This window comes from Heterocephalus glaber, unplaced genomic scaffold (genome assembly GCF_053883595.1).
Source record: "Heterocephalus glaber isolate CG9 unplaced genomic scaffold, H.glaber_assembly_v1.0 deba00001813, whole genome shotgun sequence".
In the NCBI taxonomy this organism is placed as follows: domain Eukaryota; kingdom Metazoa; phylum Chordata; class Mammalia; order Rodentia; family Bathyergidae; genus Heterocephalus; species Heterocephalus glaber.
The window spans coordinates 1,927,795-1,946,495 of record NW_028258484.1 but is presented as its reverse complement, the minus strand read 5'-3'; the positions used below and the strand labels follow the sequence as shown (position 1 = coordinate 1,946,495).

At 42.2% G+C, this 18,701-nt stretch overlaps 1 protein-coding gene across 6 annotated transcripts in view; it reads right to left on the bottom strand.

The window, feature by feature from the left end:
- The window catches only part of Nt5m (5',3'-nucleotidase, mitochondrial), a 66,978-nt gene extending 51,309 nt beyond the window's left edge, over positions 1-15,669 (bottom strand). For 2 of the 6 annotated variants that reach the window (XM_087203931.1, XM_087203932.1), the window contains exons 1-2: positions 15,224-15,669; positions 11,726-11,826 (exon numbers count right to left, since the gene is read on the bottom strand). In XM_087203931.1, coding sequence (XP_087060057.1) covers positions 11,726-11,826; positions 15,224-15,481 — 359 coding nt within the window. In that variant the 5' untranslated portion in view covers positions 15,482-15,669. The remainder of the gene's footprint in view (positions 1-11,725; positions 11,827-15,223) is intronic. The other 4 variants (XM_087203933.1, XM_087203934.1, XR_015448356.1 and 1 more) reach the window with 3 other exon arrangements.
- Positions 15,670-18,701: the final 3,032 nt, after the last annotated feature.

Sequence of the window (18,701 nt, the reverse complement as noted above, 5' to 3'; positions counted from 1 at the left end):
GCATTTTTAATATTTAGATCTTTAATCCATTTCAATTTTAGTTTAGTGCATGGTGAGAGATATAGGTCTAGTTTTAGTCTTTGGCAAGTTGAAACCCAAATTCTCCAGCACCATTTATTAAAGAGGCTATCTTTCCTCCAGTGAGGGTGTTTGGCTCTTTTATCGAAGATGAGATGGCTGAGTGTGTCTGGCAATGTTTCTGCATCTTCTAATCTGTTCCACTGGTCCTCAGGTCTGTTTCTTTGCCAGTATCATGCTGTTTTTATCATAGTAGCTTTTAAGTATAGTTTCAAGTTGGGGATTGTGATACCCCCTACCTTGTCTTTATTGCCTAGTACTGCTTTTGCTATTCTGGGTCTCTTCTTGTTCCAAATGAATTTTTGGATTGTTTTCTCCAGGCCTGTGAAGTATGCTGCTGGGATCTCAACTGGAAATGCACTGAATCTATATAGCAGTTTTGGAAGTATAGCCATTTCCACTATGTTGATCCTTTCTACCCAGGAGCAGGGGATGTCTTTCCATTTTCTGATACCATCTTCAATCTCTCTTTTCAGAGTCCTATAGTTTTCAGAGAAGAAGTCTTTGATTTCTTTTGTTAGGTTGATTCCTAGGTATTTCAGTTTTTTGGATGCTATTGTGAAAGGAATTGTTTTCCCTATTTCTCTCTCAGGGAGTCTACTGTTCGTGTAGAGGAAAGTTATTGATTTTTGTGTGTTGACCTTGTATCCAGCTACTTTACTGAATGTGGTTATTAAGAAGACTTTTTGTGGTGTTCTTGGGGTCTTTGATACAGAGTATCACGTCATCTGCAAATAATGACAATTTGACTTCTTCATTTCCTATCTTTATTCCTTTCATTTCTTTCTCTTGTCTAATTGCTGTGGCTTATGTTTCCAAAACTATATTGAACAAGAGTGGTGATAGTGGACATCCTTGTCTTGTTCCTGATTTGAGTGGGAAGGACTTTAGTTTTTGACCATTTAGTATGATATTGGCTGTTGGTTTTTCATAGATGGCTTTTATCAGTTTGAGGTAGAGACCATCTATTCCAATTTTTTGTAGAGTTTCTATCATAAATGCTTGTTGGATTTTGTTGAATGCTTTGTCTGCATCAATTGAGATGATCATATGGTTTTAGTCCTTTGCTCTATTGATACAGTGTATTACATTGATTGATTTGTGTATGTTGAACCATCCCTGCATTGCTGGGATGAATCCCATTTGGTCAGGGTGTATGATCTTCTTGATGATCTTCTGCATTCTATCTGCCAGTATCTTATTAAGCATTTTTACATCCATGTTCGTTAGTGAGATTGGCCTATAGTTCTTTTTTGGTTGAGTCTTTCTCTGCTTTGGGGATCAAGGTGATGCTTGCTTCCAGGAATGAATTCAGGAGTATTACTTCCCTTTCAATTTCATTGAAGAGTTTCAAGAGTAGTGGCAGTAGTTCCTCTCTAAATGTCTTGTAGATTTCAGCAGTGAAGCCATCAGGACACGGGCTTTTCTTAGTTAATTATGTTTTCAATTTCATTGATTGATATTGGGTTGTTTAGAATTTTTAGATCTTCTTTGTTCAACTTTGGTAATTCATACATATCTAGGACTCTGTCCAATTCTTCTGTGTTTTCCATCTTATTGGTGTATAGGTTCTTGAAGTAGGTAATGATGATCCTCTGGATTTCTGGTGGGTCTGTTGTAATTTCACCCTTTTCATTCCTAATTGCATGGATTTGGGCCATTTCTTTCCTTTTTCTGATAAGGTTGGCTAAGGGTTTGTCAATTTTGTTGATTCTTTCCAAGAACCGACTCTCAGCTTCATTGATTTTTTTGTATTGTTCTTAGTCTCCACTGCATTGATTTCTGCTCTGATCTTTATAATTTCCTTCCTTGTATGAGCTTTGGGTTTGTCCTGCTCTTCTTTTTCTAGAAGCTTGAGGTTCAGCATCAGGTTGTTTAATTGAGCTCACTCTGTCTACCTAATATGAGTATTGACTGCTATGAATTTCCCTAAGACTGCTTTCATTGTGTCCCATAGATTCCAATATGTTGCACTGTCATTGTCATTTAATTGAAGGAACTCTCTGATTTCTTCTTTAATTTCCTCTGTGACCCACTGGTTATTCAGAAGTGTGTTGTTCAATTTCTAAGTGTTTATGAAATTCTTGCAGTTTCTTTTGCTATTAATCTCCAATTTCATTGCACTATGGTCTGATAATATACAGGGGATAACTTCAATTCCTTTGTACTTAAACATGTTCTATGCACAAGTATGTGGTCTATTTTGGAGAACGACCCATGTGCAGCTGAAAAGAATGTGTATTTTGATTTTGTGGGCTGAAACACTCTGTAATCATCTGTTAAGTTCATTTGTTCAAGAGTTTGAGTTCCAGTATTTCATTACTTAGTTTTCGTCTAGTTAATCTATCTATTTGTGACAGTGGGGTATTGAGGCCCCCCACTATTATTGTATTATTACATATATGACTTTTCATGTCCATTAATATGTTTTATATAGTTAGGCACACTAGTGTTTGGTGCATATATATTTATGATTGTCATCTCTTCCTCTTGGATTGTTCCCTTTACAAGGATGTAGTGTCCTTCTTTGTCTCTCTTAATCAGTGTCGGTTTGAAATCCACCTTATCTGCAAAGAGGACAGCTACTCCTGCTTTTGGGGGGGTTCCTGTCACATGGAGTATTGTTTTTCACCCTTTTACTTTCTGTCTGAGTTGCTTTTTGAATTAAGTGTGTTTCTTGTATGCATCATATTGTTGGATCTTGCTTCTTGACCCATTCTGCCAGTCTATTTCTTTTGATTGGTGAATTGAGACCATTAACATTAATGGTTATAACTGATACGTATTAACTTACTATTGTCATGACTTTTTCTTTTTGTTGGATTCTCCCCCTTTGCATTTAATTTGTCATGCCAGATGGATTCATTCTGCTTGGCTTCCTGGGGTTGTGATCCTCTTTGTTTTTTCCTAAGATATTGTCTAAAACTTGGCATGCTGGTTTGGTATTCATGAAGCTCCTGAGGTCCTCTTTGTCATGAAACTATCTTATTTCTCCCTCAATTTTGAAAGATAGTTTTTCAGGGTACATCAATTTGGGTTGGAGGCTGTTTTCCTTTAGGGCTTGGAATACGTCACACCAAGCTTTTCTTGCCTTGAGGGTTTGCATTGAGAAGTCTGCTGTGATTCTGATGGGTCTTCCTTTGTATGTGATGTTTCTTTTCTCTAACTGCTTGTAGAACTTTGTTCTTCTGTTGAGTTCCTGGAATCTTTTTTCTTTTTTTTTTTAGTCCTTTTATTGGTACATTTTAGGTATACAATTCGTTCACATTTATCATTGGGTGTTTGTACCTGTACATGATATATCTTGGTTCTTATTTTTTTTTCCCCATTACCTGTGCACCCTGCACCCCCTCCACCCTTCCCTATTTACATAGATTTCATTTCCATTTTTCTTTCTTTTCTTATAGCTTTTCCTTTCCCTCTTTTCCTTTCCCCTTCACTCCTTTGTCTTTGGACCTTTTTTCCTATTTCAAATTATCAATTATTCATTTTAATCATTTTAACCCTTGTTTACACTATCAGTTTCTCTCACTAGTGAAACTATTCGGTATTTACACGTGTGTCCTATTTATTTCACTTAAGAGGATGGTCTCAATATGCATCCATTTAGCTATAAATGACTCTAGTTTTTCGTTCTTAATGGCTGAGCAGTACTCCATTTTATAAAAAAAACCCACATTTTCTTTGTCCAGTTTCCAGTTGATGGGCGCTTGGGTTCACTGGAGGAAAGATAGCCTATTCAATAAATGGTGTTGGAAAAACTGGATTTCAGCCTGCCAAAGATTGAAACTAGACTCATACCTATCACCATGCACTAAACTAAGATCGAAGTGGATTAAAGATATAAATATTAAGACAGAAACACTAAACTTGCTGGAAGATGAGTTAGATAGAACTCTTGGAGACATTGGCATAGGAAAAGACTTCATGAACAAAACCTCAGCAGCACAGAAACCAGCAGAAAGAATCAACAACTGGGATCTCATCTTACTAAAAAGCTTCTGCACTGCAAAAGAAACCACCAACAGAGCTAACAGATAACCTACAATATGGGAAAAAAATTTTAGCAGCTGTACCTCAGACAAAGGACTACTATCTAGAATATATAAAGAATTGAAAAATATCAGACCCCCCCAAATTCAAAGACCCAATTCAAAAATGGGCATCTGAAATGAACAGACATTTCTCAGACAAAGAAGTAAAAGCAGCAAGCAAATATATGAAATAATGTTCAACATCACTGGTCATTCGAGAGATGCAGATGAAAACAACACTGAGATTCTACCTCACTGCAGAAAGAATGGTTGCGATCAAGAAATCAACAAATAACAAATGCTGGTGGGGTTGTGGGGAGAAAGGAACCCTTCTCCATTGCTGGTAGGAGTGCAGACTGGTGCAACCACTGTGGAAGTCAGTATGGAGATACCTCAAAGAACTAGGACTAGAGGTCCCATTTGACCCAGCTATTCCTCTGCTGGGTATCTTCCCCAAAGAATTAAAAGAATCATACCACAGTGATATATATGCACCCATGTTCTTAGCAGCACAGTTTGTAATAGCTAAAGCTTGGTTTCTGGAATCTTAACAATTATATGCCTGTGTGTAGATGTTTTTTGATCAAGGCTAGTTGGAATCCTATATGCCTCACTTATCTGTATGTCAAGTTCTTTTCCCCTGCCTGGGAAGTTTTCTGCCATCACTTCTGTGAACAGTTTTTTTATGTCATCTGCACTCTCTCCTGTTTCTTCATTGACTCCAATCAGTCTGATGTTATCCTTCTTTGCATTGTCTAGCAGCTGCTGGATTGATTTCTCATGGTCCCTTACAATTTTAAAGCAATTTTTCTTTTCTTGGTCACTAGCTGCAATCTTATCTTCTATATCTGAAATTCTGTCCTCACATTGGCTCATTCTGCTGTGTAGACTTTCAATGGAGTTTTTAATCTCCTGGAACTCTTTTTGCATTTGTTTTATGGATTCCACTTGTTTGCTATGTTGGGATTCCATCATGTTCCTCAGCTCCTCTCTAGATTTATTCATCATGTCTTGCACTATGAGCACAATCTCTGCTGTTATCTGAGAAATTATTTCTGATTTCATTTTTTCCAGATCCTCTTTTTTTGCCAATTCAGGGAGTCCAGGTGGCTGAGTATCAGAGTGCTCCATCCTGTTTCACTTTGGGCTTGCTGTAGGTGATCTGGAAGTCTGGTTTTGAGACTTGTTTACATGTCTTCTCATTTCGACGGGGTGGAGGGGTGAGGGGGTGTGCTGCTGGCACCTACGCTGCTCACCTCCTCTGCACTGGGAGCAGTGCTCCAGTGATCCAGAAGCCTTGTCCTCTGCACTGGGAGCCGCCTTTGGTTTTTTGAGACAGGGTCTTGCTCTATCATTCAGGCTGGTCTTGAACTCACTATGTAGCCTGAGATGGCCTCAAAGTCACAGTAATCCTCCAGCCTCAGCCTTCCAAGGGAAAGGATTACAGGTGTGCTCCACCACACCTGGCTGACAAAAAAAGCATAGCATAGCATGTATACTACACTACATGTTATGGGATTACATCTATTAGAAAGATAACCTATATCATGAAATTTCTATTAAGATCTTAAATGTATATGGCTTTGATACAACTAGTCCAGTACTGCACAGAAACACTTGCACACCTACACCAAGATGCTCTTTGAAACCCTGACACACAAAACCACATGAGAAACAATATGTTCATATAGAGTATTGCATAAGTTATGGTATAACTCTTCTGTAGAATACTAGGCAGAAATTATGTATAAAGAATAGGATACCAGGCCAGGGATTTAGCTGAGTGTTTTTGCCACCTGCTGCACAAGCAAGTTTGATCCCCAGTACAAAAAAAAAAAAAAAGAATAGGATAGCAAAGTGATGTGGCACATGTGTATAGTCTCAACTACTCAGAAGGCTGAGACAGGAGGATGGCTTGACCCCAGGGGTTTGAGGTCAGTCTGGGCAACATGGCAAGATTTTCGTCTCCATTTTTAAAAAGTAAAAAGAAAATTTAAAAGAATAAGATAGTCTTACAGTACTGATAGGGAAACATTTCCAAGATGTGTTGTTTAGAGAAAAATAGAAAGTTATAGAATATAAAGAAGAATCCCAACCACTTTTGTTGTTGTCACTGTTGTTAAGGAAAGGTTTTGCCATGTTGCCTAGTCTGGCCCAGAACCCCTGTGTCTTAGTTACTTTTCTGGTTGCTGAGACAAAATACCTAACACTCGAAGTTAAAGGAGGAAAGGTTTATTTTGCCTCACAGTTTGTAGAGGTTTCAGTCCATAATTGGCTGGCTCCAAGGCAGGGTGGCATAGTAGAGGGGAAACAGCTCATAGCAGGCAGAAGAAGGCAGCAAGCAGCAAGCTTCAAGTGACAGATTTTTTTCTGTCACTTTATACTGTATCTAGCACTCACACCCAGGGTGAGCCACCCTTAATCCTATCCAGAACTATGCCAAACCAATCAGGGACTAATTTATTAATCATACACCCTTAATCCTAGCATCACACAGTCCACATCCAGCCACCTCTGAAAAACCCCCACCTATGACCACATGAGGCTTTTGGGGGGACATCTAGACACAAGCTAGAACACCCTGGGTTCAAGGGATAATCCTCTCTCTATCTCCTGCTGGGACAAGCTCACAATACTGTGCCCAGCTCCATCCATGTTCATTCATTCATTCATTCATTCATTTTTTGTGTCAGGGATTGAACCTACAGTCTCATGCATGCTAAGCATGTGCTCTACCACTGAGTCACACACCCAGGCCCTCTTATCGATGTTTTGAAAAAAAGCCTGAGAATTACTATTATGTTAATATATACACTGAAGTGTATATTCATTCAGCAAACATTTTACATGCATTCTATGTAACAGGTTTCATTCTGGGGACTGAGAATAGAATCAGAGCCAAGATAATATCTGACCTCAGGAACCTGACATTGGAAAGAGGAAGGGACAAACACAGAGGTAATGATTTCAACTTGGAGTATGTTCCCAAACTAATGGGATCAGAATGACCAGGAGGGGAGGGCAACTCCCTTGCCATGGCCATCAGGAAAGGTCTCTTGATAGAGGTGACGTTCCTGGTGCTCAGAGCTGAAGGAGAAAAATAATCTGGCCCTGCAGTGAACTAGGGTAAGGCAGGAGGGCTACAAATTAAGCCTAATCTGGGCAACTTAGTGAGACTCTGTCTCAGAACAAGAACTTTTTTTTTTAAGGCTGGGGATGTAGCTCAGTGGCAAAGCACTTTTGTGAGGCCCTGGGTTCAATCCCCAGAATTGAAGAACAAAAAGAAAAAGGGGCAGAATGGGAGGAGAAAGAGGAGGGAGAGGGGAAGGGGAAAAGGAACAGAGGGAGAAAGAGGGAGAAACAAGAGGGGAAGATTCTTGTATTCCTGAATAATTAAAAGAGTAGTCACAGGCCAGGGATTTAGCTCAGTCGTGCCACAGCTACCTGACAAGCTCAAGGTCCTGAGTTCAATCCCCAGTACCAGAAAAAAAAAAAAAGATTAGTCACCAAAGGTGTTCCAAAGCAAGCTCTTCAGGACCTGAGGCCTGACAGGGAAGCACTGTCAGCCCAGAGCTGCTGGATCAAGGGTGGCATACCAAGCAGGCTGTTTTGGGAAAGCACCATGGATGAAAGATTAAGTCTATTCACATTGTTCCCTTCTATCCAAAGATCCTGCCTCTCCTCCACCTGGCAGGTTCCTTCTTACTCTCCAAGATGCAGCTCCAAGGTCAAGGTCAAGGTCAAGGTCAAGGTCAAGGCCAAGGCCTCCTCCTGCCCTCCTACTCTGCCTTCACATGTCCACTAGTCCATTACTATCCATTAGTCCATTATAAGTCTTTTAGAGTCACCTTTTAGTGACTAATGAACCAGTGAATGCTTAGAATTCAAGAACTTTCTCTTATCTGTTTGTGTGTCCATAGCACCTAGTTCAAGGCCAAGTATATGGCAGATGCTTGGTAAATATTTATGACATTAACAGTTAAGTCTTGGTCTTTATCCCTAGGCCACACATACCTCTTGTTCTAAAGCATATGGACTTCCTTTCACACCAGACACTCAGTAACCCACCCCACTTCACCCAGACCCCAGGCTCTGTGCAAACTCAGGACACTGACAGACCATGGGAATCTTCTACCAAGTTAGGTGCCCAAAGGAAGGTAAGGGCCTACTGGGTGTGGTCTAGACTTTCATTTCCCAAACTGGAGTTCCTGGAAAAGTGAAAATAAAGAAGTTTTGAAAAGGAGTCCTCCAGGCTAGACTGGGCTGGATGAAAGTTGCTTTGTTTCCTGCCACAATGGACGTGATGTAAAGAAAGCTCTGAGTTGAAGCAGCTTACTGAATTCACTCTTCCCCATGCCATGATGGCTCAGGAATGCTTTTCTTTCTTTCTTTTTTTTTTTTGTTAAATTATTTTACTGGTACATTTTAGGTATACAACACAATTACATTTCTCATTGGGAATTGTACCTTTACATAATGCATCTTGGTTCTTATTTTTTCTCCATTCCTAGCCCTCCCTTCACCCCCTCCACCCTTCCCTATTTACAAAGACTTTATTTCCATTTTTTCCATTTCTCATCATTTTTCCTTTCCCTTCTTTCCTTTCCCCTGCCCCTCCCACTATCTCTAACCCTTTGGATCTTTCCTTCCTATTTTGGAGGAATGCTTTTCTTGTGGTGTGCCAATTAAATCTTACAAAATAAAAACAGCACAGCTGCTTTTAAATGCCTACTGTGTGCCAGGTGCTACCCTGAGCACTTTCTCACTATTTTCACTTTACAGATAAAGTAACTGAGACCTAGGAAGCTTTGATAACTTGACCAGTGTCTTAAGAGACAGGTTCCCCAGAATCCAGGAAGTAGACTTCACAGTCCAGCTACAGCCCCTCACTCTACACCACTATGATGCGCAGTACCCAGTACAGTCCTGTGACTGCAGCCAGGATGCACAGAGCCAGGAGTAAGGAAAGTTTTGAAAAGTTTAAGTACTAATATAGTTGTCCCCCAGTATCTGCAAGGGATTGGTTCCAGACTCCCAACCCTTGCTAGTACCAAAATCCAGAGATGCCCACATCCCATACATAAATGTAATACTGTTTATATATAACCTACATATATGCTCCCATATACTTTCAGTCACCTCTAGATTACCAACGACACCTAATACAATGAAAATCCTATGTAAATACTTGTTATACTGCATTGCTTAGGGAATAATGCAAAGAAAAACTCTATATAAGTTCAGCATGCATGCAATGATCACAGGTGCTATGGTTTAGATCTTGGATGTCCCCCAAAGGTCCACATGTTGAAGGCTTGGTCCTAGACCCCTGCTGCTAATAGGAGGTGGGAGAACCTTTAGGAGGTTGGGCCTGGTGGGAGGAAGTTGGCTGGGTGTGGTCTAGACTTGCATTTCCCAAACTGGAGTCCCAAACTGGGGCATGACCTTAAAAAGGGTATTGGAACCCTAATCCCTTCCTTTCTCTTTTTGTTCTCTGGCCACTATCGGGTAAACGGACCTCCTTTACCATGTACTCCCACCATGATGTACTTTGCCACTACAGGCCCAAGGAACAGGGGCAAGTGACTATGGATTAAAACTTCAGCAACTATGAGCCATAGTAAACCTCTTCTGTTATTAAGTTGGTTATCTCAGGTAGTTTGTTATAGTAAAGTTAAGCTGACATAATAGGCCTAAATATATAGCACATCCTTAGCACCAATGTATTATTTTTTTCCAAATATTTTTTGACTGATCTGAGATTGGTTAATACCATGGGCACAGAGAATCCACAGATATAGAGGTCCAATGTACATGAATTATTTGCCTCTCCAGGCTCTTATCACATCCACTATAAACCAAGTTCATACTATAAAACAATCAAATACAGTACTCTACAGGACTCAAGTCCAAAGATAAATTACAAACCAAACAAGGTGTATAATTCAACCCAAACCCCAAGCATTTTGTGTTCCTCTGATGCCTCTTTACATTAGAATTTTTAAAGCTGACAATTTTTGGAGGCATTTATAAGGCACACTGAAGGTTAAACCATACCTTATCTTTGATTTGTCATGCATGTTGATAAATTCAAGTAAAACAGTAGCCAATAAAATTTAACCCTTACATTTATGGTTAATTTTAAACAAGGGTACAAGACAACTCTAGGGGGAAATAATAGTTGAAAAACAAATGATTCTGGGACAGCTGGATATCCACATACAAAATAATGAAGCTGAATCCTCACTTTGTATCATACATAAAAACTGAAAACGAATCACAGATCTAAATGTCAGAGCTAAAATTAATACTCCTAAAGAAAATACAGGAGCAAATCTTTGTGACCTTAGATTAGGCAATAGCCTCTTAGATATGACAACAAATACAACAAAAAAAGATAAATTAAACTACTTCAAAATTAAGAACTTTTGTGTTTCAAAGGATATAGTCAAGAAAGTGAAACAACAATCTACAGAATGAAAGAATATACTTGTAAATCATGTATCTGATAAGGAACTTGTTTCTAGAATATATAAAGAACTCTTACAATTTAATAATAATAAAGGAATAATTAATTACCCAATTGGAAAAAATGAGCAAATGATATAAATACACTGGTACTTCAGGTCACAAACTTAATCCTTTCCACAATTCTGGTCACAAACCAAATTGGATGAGAAACAAATACTTACACAAATGATTATAGCAACACTATTCACAACAGCCAAAACATGGAAACAGCCCACATGTCCATCAACTGATAAATGAATAAATAAAATGTATTCTATGTGTACAATGGAATATTATTCACAATAAAAAAATAAGTACTGATAGGTGATGATGATCCAACATGGACAAATCTTAATAACATTATGAAAGAAGTCAGACCCAAAAGCTATCACATTGTATGATTCCATTTATATGAAACATTCAGAATAGACAAATCTAAAAAGACAGAAGGAAATTAGTGGTCGCCAGGGGCTGGAAAAGAAGGACAAGAATGGGTAGTGACTGGTAATGGGTATAGGAATTCTTTTTCAGGTTGATGAAAAAGTTCTGAAATTAAAAATGGCAATTGCTACATAATTTTTTGAACATATTAAAAATAACTGAATTGTGCACACTAAATGCATGAATTGTATAGGATAGGAATTATATGTCAATAGTGCTGTGTTTTAAAACATTCTAAGGGAAGGACATTATATAACTGCTAATGGGTTTCAGTGGATGGTGTGTGATGGGTACTGAGTGCAGCTTCAGCCCACAGAACCTCTCATCTCACTAGAACAAAACTGGAGTTTCTCCAACAATAACCTCCTCCTTCCTGAAAGACCCTTTCCAAGTATGGGCTCCTGTTCAGCCTTTTCCCTACAGCACTTAGAACAACCTGAGGACTTCTTACCTGCTTGGATCTTGGCTTACTACCTGCTCCCCTAGGGTGGGAGCCCCAGAGCACAAGCACCTAGCTCTGCTACTGTTGGCAGTCCGGTGCCTACAGCTTCTGTCCAATAGGGGTTTTGCCAGGGTAAGCAATGACCAAGCAGGCTGGCAACACACAGGTCTAAAGAGAGAGGGGAGGTGGCAGCAAGGTGCAGACATGAAGACAGACTTACTTCTGTAGGTTGGCCATCTGCTTCACAGCTTCCACAGCCCCTGGCAAAGGCTCAAGTTCAAAGAAGAAATTCTTGGACTCCCAGATGCTAATGGCCTTCTCCTGAGAAGTTGAGAGAAGCAGGTTACCACAAGGGACCTCAGAGTCTTACTGCCCTCAGCTGGGGCAGCCTGTGTGACTTGGAAGGGCCACCCACAAGAAGGCGGTGTCTACCTACCCCTCACGCTCATACACTCCTGAGGATATTCTTCCTAGGGGAAGTACACAGATTTTGTGTGTGCTCTGGCCCCTTTCCTGGAAGGATCTCCCTTCTGTGAGGATCCAGTAGAGACCAGCTGAGGTGTTAGGGTCTTTGTGGGGAGACACTTGGAGCTGTCTGGGACCTGAGGCCAGTCATCATGGCCAGGCATTTGCTGGACTCGACTTTAATGGCCAGAAGCATGGTGGAGGTCTGTGGCTGGACCAGGAATGGCCATGGAAGGACAGTGATTAGACTAGAGAGCTGGAGAGGCTCAGAGATAATTACATGCACCATAGGGTCACAAGGGACAAGAAGGGGATGCAGGCAAATGGATAATTGGGAGGGCCGCAGGCTCCTCCCCATATCAATCAGAACAGTACTACTTTTATTTGGTTTATGTTTAGGTGCCAATACTTTAAAAAAGAAAGGATTCTGCTGATTTTAAATGTGAAAGCAAAACCCTCATTTTACCTATGAGAAAACTAAGGCTCAGAATGGCGAGGCTATATACCTGATGTCACATAGCGAAACAGTGGCCAAGCTGGGAGTAGATCTCCTTCTCCCCCACTCTCAGGCTATTTCCTATCCTCCTTATGTTATAGGGCCAAAACTGAGTTTTCAGAATGCAGCACCTTTTCTAGGCCAGGCATGGGGAAAGTGACACATCTCAGCTTTTGAGGAATAGGATACTAAATCCCATATACGGGGTTCATGAAGTGCTTCTGCCTGGTCAATAGCCCTGTGAACAGCTAAACAAAAGCTTCTTGCTAAAATACATTTTTCTCATCTGATCCTCACAACCCAAGACCCAAGAGGGCTGAGGATTGTTAGAGTTTACAGAGAAGGAAGGTTTTTTTGAAGGCTGCCTAGGGGTGACATTGTCAGGTCTTGAACTCACATATGGAGGCAGTGTGGACAGATGGAATGGGAAAGTCTTGGCCCTTGCTGTGTGACCCTGTGTTGACCACTTCCCCTCAATGAACTTCTCTCCTCATCTACAGAATGGAGATGGGAACCTCATCCTTCCTTACACGGTCTTCATGAGGATGTAACGGATACACAGTCCCTGGTATTGAGCCTTTGATGTAATGACAGCATACCAGCACACCTTTCCCTGACACTACCTTACTGTGAAACCCAGGGTAGGGAAATTGCTCTCTCTGGCCACAGTTCATCTATCCTTACAGTTTAAAATTCTAAGTTAATTAAGATAAGCTTTTCTTTCACCTCTGCCCTGCTTTCCTCAGCAAAGTACTGTGAAGATCAAAGGGAATAAAGACAAAGAAAACAGTCAGCCTTCTCTATCTGCAGGTTCTGCATCTCTGGATTCAAGTCACAGATTGAAAATATTTGGAAAAAAACTGTGCTGATACTGAACATGCAGACTTTTTCCCTTGTCATTATTCTGTAAATGATATAACTATTTATATAATATTTACATTGGATTGGTTAATATAAATTATCTAATAGTGATTTAAAGTATACAGGAGGATTTCATAGATCACACACAAAACACCATTTTATATAAAAGGCTTGAGCTTCTGTGGATTTTGGTATCCAGGGGGAAGGAGTACTGGAACCATCCATCCTAGGAACCAAGAGACAATATTTTATAAAGCTGGATTGGTTTCTTTAGTTTTTGGAGGTTTTGTTGTTGTTGTTGTTGTTGTTGTTGTTGTTTGGTACCAGGAATCAAACTCGGGTCCTTGAGCTTGCACAACAGGCGGCAAAACCACTGAGCTAAATCCCCGGCCCAAGTTTCTTTAGTTTTAACCACAGATAGTTGGCCATCTTGGCCACAGAGAGAGTCAGAGACATCCTGCTTGGGAAAAGAAAGAGATGTAGGAGAAATCAGCAGGTTGTTCCTGGAGTACCCTCCTTTCTGCCCCATGAGTGTTGCTCCTTTGCCTTATGCTTAGAAAACAGGAATTTTCTCCCTTAGACCTGGAGTCTGGATCTCTGTACAGAGGGCTGTAAAAGCTACTGTACTTTTCAGAGGTGGGGTGGACTTAACTTCATTCCACTAAGACACTGCTGGGAGGAAACAAGGTGTCCCAGATCCCAATGCTGGGCACTCATCTGCAAATGAACACACACAGTGCAGGGTCTATCACTGAGGTTGCAGGAATTACATGGGTATTTCTTACAGTTTAAAGTTTTTAATTAGGTCTCAGCACCAGGAGAAATCAGGGTACCTAGTTCTGTTGAAGTCACCTTTAGAAGAGCCTGGTGTGAATGAAAAGAAACTGCACTTGATTTTTTCTTTCAACACCTGTCCCTCAGCAAACCAAATTATTGTGAAGGTGCCTTGTTGAAGTCCGAAGAAATGTTGCTCATAGAGAGAACAGACAGAGAACAGAACCTTAAGGTAAGAAAAGCTAAATGTGCTTGTCTGTCCTGGGCCCTTTACTATCACAGGACTGGGGGCAAGAGTCTTCATCTGCAAAGAGCAGATAACAATGCCTACTTACAGAAGAGATAAGGCAATTAATTTAGGGTTACAAAATCCCTAATCCTCCTCCTCCTGCCCACCATCAAACCCCTAGACTGATGGCCAACCAAGGGATGCCAGAAAAAAACCTGCCTCTTTAGTTTGTGCACGGCAAAATCCCCAGTTCCTTTCACAATTTACAAACTGAGCTTCCTGCCTAGATATTTCCAACTATCCACGAAGGGCACGGGCTGGGAGAGGGGTGTCAAGTGTTTGGTAGTGCCAGCTTTACATCAGGATAGGCTCGTCCCACCCTGACCATTGACTCCCTGTGTGACACCTTCGCTGGGCCTCCAATATCACTGGAAGCTATGCTTTCAAGAAAGAGGATAAAAAAAGAAGGGTAAGAACAACCATCAAATTCATGGAGAGGAAGAAACAGGCATGTTACTGTGGTAGGAGTGAAAGAGGACTTAATTTAGAGTGTTTCGTTCGCTCTTTCAAAAATTTAACAAACGACCTAAGCCCAAATATACCAAAAATTTAAAGTCAGCTGGAATTAAGAGTTAGGTATGTTATTATTAGAAGCCAACAGTAACTGCGCGCAGGGCTGCGCTCTCCCAGCTTGCTGTCTCCCCCATCCTCCCGGGACCCTATTTGTGAGAACCTTCTCAAGACTGGTGCGGTGACCCGCCCTCCAAGGTCACGCGGGTTGCTGGACTCCAGAGCCCGCGCAAAAGGCTCTCCCTGCCACGGGCTTGGCGGGCGAGCTCAGTTTCCCCGCCCGGGGTGTGGGGTCCCAGGGGGTCGGGGTGGGGGATGCTCACGCTCAGCCCGGGCCGCAAGCGACCGTACTGCTCCGACACCCAGAAGCCGCGCCGGTCCTCCAGCGCGACGAAGGGCAGGTCGGGGAAGCGCGCGCGGAACTTCTTGAGGAAACCGCCCTCGAAGTCGGCCAGCACGCCGTCCATGTCCACCAGCACCCGCAGGGCGCGGCTGCCCGGCCCCCCCGACACTCCGCGCCTCTCCGCCGGGCCCGCCGCGCCACGGGGGCGCCGCGCGCACCAGCCGCCCAGCCGGATCATGGCCCCTCGCGGGTGCCTGCCGTGGACGCCGGAGCCTCGGCCGCGCCGGGCTGCCAGGGTCGGCCGGGAGACATGACAGCCTCCGAAGAACGGCGCTCGGCGGCTGAGGTGCACTGGCGGCGCGCGGCACCCCGGCGCTGGGCTCACGGGGCTCGAGCGCGCAGACTCCCGCCCCAGAGAGAGGCCGTGGCGCGCGCCCCGCCCTCTGCGCGGCCCCATCACCCTTAAAGGGACAAGGGCCCGGCGGAGGCGGGGCCCGAGGGCATGGCTTCGAGGACAGCTCTGGGTGCTGGCGGCCCCTAGGGTGTGGTGTCTACACTCAGCGGCTCTCTGTCCCATTCTCTCAGGAGCGGGCCTAGGCTCCCTTCTTCTACTGCAGCAGCAGAGCATGGAGGAGCCGTGCACGCATGGAGCAGACCTATGTCCTTAGACACTGTGTCTGGTTGTGAGCCAAATAGAAGTTCCAGCCATTATGGAGCTTAGATTTTATTTTTTTTATTTTTTGTACCTGGGATCGAACTCAGGACCTTGCACTTGCGAGGCAGGCAACAGAACCACTGAGCTAAATCTCCGGCGGAACTTAGATTTTAGAAGGGGAGACAGACAAAAGGACAAAGGAACCAAAACAGGTTGATGTGCACCCTGACAGCCTCTCTGCTTCATGGTAAATGTCCGGGGAGAGATAATAGGAGAACAAATACCATGCGAATACCAAACACAGCACAGTCTCAGTAAAACTGGTGATTTTCAAGTAAATCTGTAAATAAATAGTACATACTTGTGTATAAGGCTGCTTTTCTTTTTCTTTACAGAAAAAAATACCTTAAGTCACAGAGCAGAGCAAATGGGGTGATAGGTGCGGGACTGGCAAGGCCATCAGGGCAGGCTTCTCCAGAAGGTGATACTCCTGCAGAGACATAATGGTGGGAAAGAATATGCAAGAACCAAAGAGATAGCCGGCCACAGTGATGGGTACCTGTGGTCCCAGCACTCGGGAGGCTGAGGCAGAGAAGGATGGCTTGAGCACAGGAATTGGAAGTCAGCCTGGGCAACACACCAAGACTTCCTCTCAAAAACAAAAAAAAACCAGATAAGTGGTCCCATCAGTAAGGGCAGCAAACTCAAAGGCCTGAGGCTGGAAGTGAAGACTTAGGAGGAGGAAGAATACCAATGAAAGCATAATTTGCATTCATACATTTATCTAGCAAATCCTGAGTATTTCTAATGTGCTCAATGGTAGATACTGAGCAGTGAACAAAGAACCTACCCTTGTGGAACTAGAACTTCTGGATTTTTCTGAAACTGGAGGAAGGAAGGGTGGGGTGGTTTAACCTAAAGCCAGAGGACAGTCCAAGGGCAGCAGGAAAGCAGTGTGGCATAGTTGGAAGAATATGGTTGGGCCTCAGGCACAACTGGGCACTCTTGTGGTATCTCCTAGATTGTATGCCAAGCCCCTTGGTTTCCTCACCAATATATCCCCAATACCTCAAACAGTGCCTGGAATATAGTATGTGTTGAATAAAATCATTCAAGCATATATACGACAGTTTTTTAGTGCCTTGTACAGAACAGAAGGTGGAGGCTGGCTCTGATTTATCCCTGAATCCTGAATAAATTCATAAATTCATGACAGTAACATTTTCTGGTTGTTTTTTTTTTCTTGGTACTGGGGGTCGAACTCAGGACCTTTCACTTGTGAGGCAGGCACCAGAACCACTGAGCTAAATCCCTGGCCCTCTGGTTGTTTTTTTGTTTTGTTTTGTTTTGTGGGTTTTTTTGGTACTGGGGATTGAACTCGGGTCCTTGCGCTTGCGCAGCAGGCGGCAAAACCACTGAGCTAAATCCCCAGTCCCCTCTGGTTGTTTTTTGACACCTCCTCCTGACTGAACTAAGTTTTCTCACCATGCTTCTCTACTAAGATAGTCATTCTTTAATTGCATCACAATGATTTTCTCATAATTTTATTACAAAAACATTTCAAACATACAGAAAAGTTGAAAGAAGCATGCAATGTGATTTCATGTGCCCTGGATTTTGTAATTAACAGGTTGCTGTATTTACTTTAATACACATTAGTGTCTCTACCCATCCATCAACCCATCTTACTCTTTGATGCTTTTCAAAATAAGCTGCAGACATCGGAACACTTTGCCCCTACATCTTATAGCCTAGGTAGTTTTAAGTGAGTTCAATGCATTTAAGGGTAAATTTTATAAGCAAAATGCACAGATCTTAACTTTACCATTGTGCTATAGCTTGGGTTTTGAGTGTCCTCCAAAGGCCCATGTACTTAAGGCTTCATCCCCAGCTTGGCACTATTATGAAGTGATGGAAATCTTTAAGAGGTGGAGCCCACCTTGAGAGTTGGGAGGTCATAGGTCATTGAGGCCATGTGCTTGAAGGAGACATTAGAACTACATCTCTTGCTATCTCTCCTTTCCTCCAGCCATGAAGTGAAGTTTGCTCCACACCAGGATGTGCTGCCAAGCCACAGTCCTAAAGCAACAGGATCAAGTAGTCATGGACTGAAACTTCCAAAATTGTGAGCCAAAATAAATCTTTCATCTTTATAGTTGATTACCTCAGGTACAGTAAAACCTTGGTTTGCAAGCATAACTGGTTCTGGAAATATGCTTATAATCCAAAGCACTTGTACATCGAAGTGAATTTCCCCATAAGAAATAATAGAAATTCAGGTGATTCATTCCACAACCCCAAAATATTCATATAAAAATGATTACAATGCTATAATATATTACAAAATATAAAGAAAAATAAATAAATAATCTGCACTTACCTTTGAAAACCATGATGGCTGGTGTGAGGGAGCCAAGAGAGAGGAGGGTTATTACGTAGAACAACTTTCACTATCACTAATGGAATCACTGCTATCTATTGACTCAATGGAATCTTTTTCATGCAACTTTGAGATGGAACCTATCCAACTTTAACATGAAATCCATCCAACTTGCTTCTGCCTCCTTTTGAAGATTTTGTGGAAATGTGGCATTGCATTGTAGACAGATTCATCACACACTACTATAGCTTTATTTGGGTGTGGTTTTGTACAAAATTTTGCACTATTTTCCAGATCTCATCTGAAGTGAGGGATTTGTCCACCTTCTTCTCCTCCTCTGCAGACAAGCTCTACCCCATAACCTCTTGCTACTAGGAGGTGATCACCGACAGTTCCTTAGTGAGAGAGACAGAGAGAGACATA